The 8,525-nt window shown below is 42.1% G+C and overlaps 1 protein-coding gene across 1 annotated transcript; it reads right to left on the bottom strand.

The window, feature by feature from the left end:
• Positions 1–299: 299 nt before the first annotated feature.
• lmod2b (leiomodin 2 (cardiac) b) lies at positions 300–8,310 on the bottom strand. The gene is made up of 7 exons (XM_071523003.1): positions 8,049–8,310; positions 7,162–7,544; positions 5,875–6,135; positions 4,987–5,206; positions 4,574–4,578; positions 3,660–4,118; positions 300–565 (listed from the first exon to the last, which is right to left on the bottom strand). The coding sequence occupies exons 1-7, from the start codon at positions 8,308–8,310 to the stop codon at positions 539–541; spliced, it is 1,617 nt and encodes a 538-aa protein (XP_071379104.1). The 3' UTR covers positions 300–538.
• Positions 8,311–8,525: the final 215 nt, after the last annotated feature.

Genomic DNA, 8,525 nt, shown 5'->3' with positions numbered 1-8,525 from the left:
CCAATACACCAGTGCACAGAAGACTCTTTTTTATCGATAGTGAAATTACCTGCAAAATAACTTTAACGGCATGATACTTTCAAGTGGAACTGTGTGCAGTATGCAATAACAGTGAAGACAGCAGTGAATGAGTCTTAATTACTTTGATATTGTAAACACCACATGGCTATATTTAGGAATAAACACATAATTCAACTAAAAGAAAATATTTACAATTTTACAAGAAAATCGCCAGTTAGAAAACATTATATCAGTAAACAAGTAATTTCAAACTGAAAATACAAATAACTTTTCTCAAATATGCATAAATACATTAAAAAAAACTTAAAGTAAGAGATTACAAGATTTTTCTTGAAATGTAAAGGTATTACTGCAGTGCAACTTTCCAGTATTTTTTTCAAGAGTAAAAATTCAGTTATTTTCTCCTCAGTAATCCCAACACGGTTTCACCTTCTGCTTTCATCGTTGTTGGTCACTCCATCATCAAATTCCCAATTTCCATGGCAACAAATGGACCAGTGAGGTTCTTCCTCTTCTATTATCGAAGATGATGTGGGAGATCCACCTGGAAAATGACCGCATGTCAGTTTTAAGAGCAGTTTTTAAGAATATTTTTAAGGCATTTATGCTTTATTATATTGTCAGAAAATATGATATTGAAAGTAAAGATAGGAGTGAGAGAGGGGATGGCTTGTGACATGTGGTCATGAGCTGGAACTGAACCCATGATGTTACACGTTGTAAGTACATGGTATGTACGTAAAGCCTACTATTTCTTTCTTTCTTTTTATACTTGCCAGAAGCACAAACATCTACATGTGCTGATGTCGCTAAGAGACTGTTGGATTTTCATTAGGTCCTTGTTGAACTGCACGTCTGAAAAGCCTGTGGTAGTAACCTTTATAGACCAGCTGATGGCCCATAAGTTCCTGCTCCTGCTGCTGCTATTTTTCACTGCAGTGGCATTGGAAGATTGATTTTTCTATTTCACATTTCTCTACAGTTTGAATTCCTCAACCTGGTCTCATAAAGTTTTTGTGAAATCAGTTTCTCCAGCACGAATTGGACACACCACCTGTTCGGCCCCTGGAAAGGTTAGCTAAAGGTTGCGTTTAGGAAAGTAAAACAACTTTGGTTAAGATTAATGTCATCTAAAAACCTCATGACATCCATCTAATCCATATCTTGCAACACCCGTAACATAAACTCTCCTTCTGTTTCTTAAACTGCAGAGCTGTGCCATTTAAGAAATGTGACGAAGGTGTGTAAACATGTCCTAATCGGTCTATTAATGCAAATAAAATCGGTATACTCCATATATGTTACTGTGATTATACTTTCTGCAACTATAATCACATTTTATATAATCAACATAATCAGAGTATGTCGTTTACATGGGCTGTGCCTGGCATTATAGCCTTAATCTCAGTATAATTGCATTTTTGATGTGCATGTATAGTTGTATGATCACCTCCATGGTGTCAACAAATGAAGTGTTTATATGTGGACTGTGTTGATTGTGTGTTGTTGATTGTGTGCTGTGGTAACGTGTCCTATCTGTCTTTATCAAAGCTCCAGTGAACCGTTTCTATAAATACCTGCACTAAGTGGCTGGAATTTCACAGCTAGGAGCCCCCGCCATCTGAGGGCAGTGCTGATTTTCCATTGTAACAACATAACAAGCAGTGCCAAAGCATTAGCAGAGGTAATGTTCTTTCCTCTCTTACCAAAGACCAAAAATGTCATGGACTAATTTTTATTATTTTTTTGATCAATACATTTTATAGTAGAAGAACCTCTAGCACTTTAGCAAAGATAGTAGTCGAATGTACAGTGACCTCTCTACAGAATCAATGCATTTAATAAAACATGCACAGCTAAAAAGAATTAAAAATACAAAAAAATGGAAATGAGGCAAGTCTGAATAGTGTTTTTTGAGTTGGAGAAGTTTTCTTTGTCATGCATCGCTGTTTCTAAGCACTAAAGAGGGTTTTCTAATTAGGTGAGTGTGGTTGTTTTTTTGTTTTTTTCCACCAAGACTTTCTTTCCCTGTTTCCCTGTCTCTTTGTCTCTGTCTCGGTCTATTTTTTCCTTTCTCCCCCTCATTCTCTCTGTCTATCCTTTTACCCTCCTCCACAGGTTGAGGGTGCTCTACTCAACTCAGAGCTTGGCTGACATTTGCATCATACCTACTGGCTTCTCTCTCTGTGTGTGTCTCCCTTGCTGTAAAAGCATTGTGATCATGCCGCGGTGCTGGGTGGTGGTACGCAGCCTTTTGCCTGCCTCTCCCGGTGTAGAGACAGAACGTACCATGTCAGCCGCAGGGATGACTCACACGCCACTGGCTCTCTGTCAGTTCTAAATTAAACTCTCTACTTGCTCAGCTTGCCTGTAGATACCTTTGTGCAGTTTGTTTCATGCATGGTTTTAGCGATGTGTGTCTAGAAAACTGCTCTGCAACTGTACTGTAGTGTTGTCACTTTACACTGAGAGTTCTCTGGCACTGTGCGCTCCTCATATATGCTTGTAATTCTGTACTGTTTACTATTGATCATAGTTTAAATTAGTCCACCTCTGCCTTTGTCTGCGTTCAGCCCATTGGCTCTGCAAAATATTAGCGGTGTTGGGTTTGTTACTCAAAAAAGTAATACATTACTCTTGAATTGTTACTCATTTCCAAAGTAGTCACTTATTACTTCCTGGGAGCAGTAACAGTACTTTTAAGTTACACCCCCTAAAACTGGAAGTTATATCCTGCTTCCTCATCTTCAAACATCATAATAATTCAATTTCCTCACCAGTGAAGGATCATGGGAACTAAATAGCGCTGCTGTCCAATGTTCTTGTTATCCTTTTGTTCAATAAAATCAAACTAGTTGGAACTTCAATCTGATATTTACAGGTGATAACACATTTAATGACTTATTTGTAACTGTGATTAATTTGTAATCCTGAAATTGAAATAGTATTATGTTACACTACTCATTACTGGGAAAATTAATACTATTGCCATAACTGAATGAGTTGCTAACCACCACTGGTCATTTCCGTTCACTTTCTTGCACTTTGAGTATCCTTCTGCCCCATGTCTAATTAAAGAATCTGCTTTTGCAATCTTTTTTTCAATCTTTTTTGTGGTTTGATGCCTTAAACAAATCAGCCCCATTCTTTACCTTGCTAAAGGTAATCAAGCATCACATTTATTTAATGAAGGCCAAGGTGGGAAATGAACACAATCAACCAATCAAATACTGGTTGCAGATAACTAAACATCATCCTATTTTATTCTAAAATATCGAGTTGGCTGGTAAAACAGCATGGAGCGTTTTGAACTGAATTGAATGAACCCCTACCCTTGTTCCTGCCTTGTGTTATTGCATAACAAGCAGATGGCTCTGTTATCACTTTGATTAGATGAGAGCTTTTTCCTGACTAGGTGCCAACAAAGAGGAAATCCAGATCCTGTAATCAGTATTATGGCGATGGCACAGAGTATAAAGTGTGTTGATATGACTGCGTAGTGGACATACAGTACATACATACATATACGTCTCCTTTACCCACACAAACACTCATAATGCCTCTCTTTATGTATGTCAGTCTTAAGCTGTCCCCTGTTTATCTCTGTCTTCCTGTATTGCACCAACCCCCCCACTCACCTGTTTCAGGTTGCGGATGCTGCTGGTGCGGATGGACTCCATCAGCTGGTCGTGGGCTGACCTCAGTGGCGTGGAGGGCCTGCTGGCCTCCTCCCCTCTCCTCTCCGCCGACACGGGCCTCAGCGCGTTCTTCAGCTCCTTCAGGATGCTGGTCGTCTCCTCTTTCTGCCGCTCCTTCGCTCTCCCCTTCTTCCCTTTCTTCCCCTTGGTCTTGGCCTCCTTCTTGCTGCCCTCCTCGTGCGCCCTGATCACCTCCGCGATCTTCCTGGTGGGCTTTTTCTTCTCCCGCAGAGGGGGAGGAGGCGGGGGCGGAGGCGGGGGAGGAGGCGGGGGAGGAGGGGGAGGAGGAGGGGGAGCGGGGGGAGTCTGCCTCTTAGCCGGGTCGTTGCGGGGGAGCTTGGGCGAGGACCATGGGGAGGCTCTGGGTGAGCTGTAAGGCGATGAACTAGGTGTTCCCTTCTAGAGAGAGAGAGTGACACACACAGAGCGCGAGAGAGAGAGAGAGAGAGAGAGAGAGGGATGAGAGAGAATAATTACAACTTTGTTTTTCCAGAACATTGTATGAATTTGTTTTATTTATTTTTTTCATGAAACAAGGTATAGTACGCCACACTTCTGTCGGGGATAAATACATACATATCATCATGCAGTACAAACATTCAAACATACTTGTCCATGCAGCTGTGGTCAAAACATAATGCAAACCCAACATAGGCTAAAATAAAATACCACACTGCACAACAGAGAAAAAACACGTTATGCCCCTTGACCTTACACTCTTTTCATTGACCGTCTCCCACCGTCCTCCATTTGCTTAGTTTTAAAACCCCCTGCTGAAGTTATTCATTCTCAAGAACGTCTAGACTCCATATAATCTATCCACAGGTGCCAGGTTTTAATAAAAAGTGGTGGACTTCCCCTCAGATCATATTATTTTTTGCAGTGGCATACAAGAATTATTTGTAATTTCCCATTGTGCAAGAATGTGCGAGCGATCTATCCACGGAATATATATATTTATTAGCAGCGGTGATGGCCTGGCCAAAGAAGTTTGCTTTTCTAGAGGAGGTGAAATTTTCAATTTCAACTGTCAGTATGCTCCCCATGGTAAGGGTATTATGGGAGAATGCTGTAATCCAGGGAGATGTAAAGGACGATGTTGAGTAGGAGACTTTATGAACATAATTTTATTGTCAGTTATATCAGAACCACCACAGTTCACCGCATTTTAACAGCTAAAGACCAGCCTACTTAGCCCATCAAAAGGTTTTTAGGATCCTATGTCAGTCATTTTAGAAGACACATCTACTATGGAACAAACAGTTACATACCAGTGCAGTGGTGCGGGGGTTAACAGCTCCCTCCGGCGCCCCCTGGTGGCCCTGCTGCTGCTGCCTCTGTTCCTGCAGCCGTTTCTGCCTCTGGCGGTCCTGGTTCCTGGTGAGGATCCCGGTCATGCTCATCCTGGGACCGGGGAGGTGGAACTGGTAACCCAGCTTGATCAAGGTGTAGTTTTCCCTCAGAATCTTCACCATCTCCATCTCCACCTGGGGGGGAGTTGGAGGGAAGGAGACAGTGTTACACATTGCACATGTAGACAGAAAGAAGAGCTAACCAGGGCGTGGTTTGCTCTGAGAAGTTTTCACCTGATGGGTGGGATTGATGATGGAAGAAAAATGGGAGGAGAGAGAGAGAGGGAGACAGAAGGAGGACTGAAATGGAGCGAAAGATGAGGATGGAAGTGGAGGAGGAAGAGAGAGAGAGAAGGAGGAAAAGGGAAACGGTGAAAGTGAGAACGAAGATCATGAGGAGGAGAGGTGGGAAAGGGAGTATGCAATCCTTTTAAGATTATTATTTAAACATATAGAAAATCAACCAGGTGCTTTGTCTACAATATGGCAGTGTGAATGAGTTGAAACTGTAACTGAGATCTGAGTGAACATATAAAGAATGTCACAGGGTGTATCTTTCAGTTAATATTTTCTGAATTATAAGTAGTAGTAAATAATTCTCAATACATTGATAATTTCATACAACAGTGATATGAATAGATTTAAGTCTAGTTTATGTCTAGATCCTGAGATTAAAAAAACAAAACAAAAAACATTTAACGCCTGGTCCAAAACCTGAGTACAAGAACAATATAGTCATATCATCGTTAATACATTATTGTTGCTATTGGCATCATAATGTCTCAACCAAGCAACCAACTAACCTGTCCTCCACACATGTGTCTCTGGTTGTGGAAGCGTAGCTCAGTCAGGGTGTTGTTTCCTGGAAGTGCTTGAACCAGTGCCAGCACCCCCTTCCCTGTCACATAGTTGGACTCTATATTCAGGCTGGTGATGGATGAGTTCTCCCGCAGCATCTTAGCGATGGCCAGCGCCACGGGGTCGTCGGCTCGGGTGTTGGCCAGGCTGAAGACCCGCACGTGTGTGTTGGACCTCAACGCCTCAGCAAATCGGATCAGGATTTCCTGGGAGATGAGTTACACTAATATTTATATTTTCCAAAACATTTAAGGGAACCTTTTGAATCAGCATGACAGTATATCGTTTGACATGTATTACCGCACATGACACAGCATATCATGGGAGGAGCTTTAAAATTTACTTAATAATATGATCCTTTCAGTCCCACTGGGAAACTCTTTTTGCTTGCCCCCCTCCTCAGGCAGGTCAGAGCGGGGTTGGCTGCATAACAGCTTCCCTGCAGCTGGTAGGGATCCAGTGTCTTGCTCAAGGACACTTCAGCAGGCAGATGCTTGCCAATATGGGGGCTTAAACCCAAGTCTTCCAGCTGAGAGGTAGTCAAACTACTAACTCTACCACCCTGCTCCTTATACAATGCTAGAATGAGCATCTATTTTATTTACTGCAACTAGAAACCCTCTTTGCTACCAGTGGATATTCAGTTAATCACAGCATGATTAAAAGCCATTGGTTTAGGGCACTATGTTGCTGCCATTCTCCAACAATAAGAAGTGTTTGCTTTGTTTTTTTTAACTGTGTTAGTTGTGTGGTTTTATATTGTTTAATTTTTACATTATTTATTTTTATGTCTCTCTTGGATTCTTTTAACATTGTTTCATTGTTGTAAAGTGTACTGTGAGACACTTTGGTGTGATATTGCACTTTAAATAAACTTTGACTTGACTTGCTCCAAATATGTAAGTATGCTCTCCATCATCTAACTATGGTGAGATGCCCACAGGTCTAAAAATAAACTGGCATAGAATCAAAAGTTACTTAACAGTTATAGAGCAGGATGCTCGCAAGCTAGGAGTTAAGATGGCTGCCACTGACATGGCTGCCTTGAAAAGACTTTTTCGGCCTCCTTCTTTCTCAAGATTGCTGATAGCTAATCTTGAGGAAATATTAACCTTGTGAACTTTAAAAAAGCTTTTTTAAGAATTATGACATTTTTCAGGACTGTTGGATCCAGGATGACCACCTTATGTTTTGCTGTGAAAGTAGTGTTCGTTAAAAAACTCCAACTCTACCTGTGAGATGTCGTCAATGTTGTTGAGGTTGACCTCAGTGAGTTCAGGGTCGTTGCTCAGGACTCGTTCGAGAGCGTCGTCGACAACAATGGGGTTGCCGGTGGTGTTGGGGTCGGCAGGTGGAGGGGGAGGAGTCAGTCTCATAGGCTCCGCCCTCTGAGGTTTTAGAAGCATTGGGGCGTCGACCCGCAGTGTCAGAGGACCACAATCCTTTGGCGTTTCAGGTTTTGTTTTATCATCTTGTTGTTCTTCCTCCTCCTCCTCCTCCTCCTCCTCCTCCTCTTCTGTTACCGCTTCTTCCTCTTCTTCACTCTCCTCCTCTTCTTCTTCCTCTTCCTCCTCCTCCTCCTCTTCTTCTTCCTCCTCCTTTTGTTTTGTGCACTCTTTCTTTTCTTTCTCGTTTTCTTCATCTTTTTCATCCTCCGCTTCGCTGTTTCTTTCTGTCACACACTCCTCCTCTTGTTCCTCATCCTGTGTTTAGATAAAGTTTTAAAATGGTTATTCTCTCTTGGACTTTTATAGACACAAGTTGAGCTACAATGGAGGCTATCTGTGATGGGAGGTCAGCATTTTTTGTGGTTGTGCACTTGTATATTTGTTCAGTAGAGTTTGAAAAGCAATGCCATAACTAGACCTTTTCTTCTTTAAACTTCATTATCATCAATTAATCTAGAAAGTTTTAAGGCAATTGTAGAACTGAATGAGTGATTTTATGTGATTTTCTGTCATTTAAGTCCTTTAAATTGCTCCTTACCTTTATGTATTTTAAGCAATCTCTCTGATCTCTTCCAGCTGATACAAATGAAAATAAGCTAGATTGGCCTCTGGCACATTTTACAAATGCCAAACATCCAATTAAGTTGCATCACTGACCGGTTTGGGGCTGCCTCCGCCTATTTCGTCTTCCAGCAGTTTGCGCGTCTCGTTTTCCCAATACTGCATGAGGGCCTCTCTGCTGAAGGTGCCGGTCGGGGTCTTGTCTGTCTGGTCTCTCTGTCTGAGTCCGATGGGCACGTTGGCGTCAGGCTCGATGTCTGCCAGCTCCTTCTCCAGCTCAGCCAGCTCCTCGGGACTGAGGGAGGCCAGGAGCTCGTCCTCGTCAACATCTTCGTACTTGCTCAGCTCCCTGCGGTACCCGAAGCAGCTCATGGCCAAAGCCTGATTAGCGAGGCTTGAGGTTAAGTCACTATCAGTCCAATCAATATCAGTTAAAACTACCACAACAAGAGCAAAAGATGTTCAGTATTTGAATCTTGCAGAAAGACCACTTCTTGAGTTGAATATGAGTATGGTAGGAAGTTGGAGTCTGGGGATTAGAGGTTCCAACAAAAGATAAGGTCCTGTGTGAAAGACGGGATCCCGCC

The sequence above is a fragment of the Centroberyx affinis genome, unplaced genomic scaffold, assembly GCF_046629955.1.
Source record: "Centroberyx affinis isolate AG114_WGS23_722 - 3 ecotype Tasmania unplaced genomic scaffold, CSIRO-AGI_Caff_v1 ptg001053l_1, whole genome shotgun sequence".
NCBI lineage: Eukaryota > Metazoa > Chordata > Actinopteri > Beryciformes > Berycidae > Centroberyx > Centroberyx affinis.
The sequence above is the reverse complement of the archived record's forward strand: the minus strand, read 5'-3'. Positions and strand labels throughout refer to the sequence as shown.

Excerpts from the sequence above, each read along its gene's own strand:
- lmod2b (XM_071523003.1), bottom strand. The coding sequence starts at position 8,310 with ATGAGCTGCTTCGGGTACCGCAGGGAGCTGAGCAAGTACGAAGATGTT. Across the intron at positions 7,545-8,048 it reads GGAAGACGAAATAGGCGGAG|AGTGCACAAAACAAAAGGAG; the intron begins GCAGCCCCAAAC and ends AAGAAAAGAAAG. Across the intron at positions 5,207-5,874 it reads GACACATGTGTGGAGGACAG|GTGGAGATGGAGATGGTGAA; the intron begins GTTAGTTGGTTG and ends ACTCCCCCCCAG.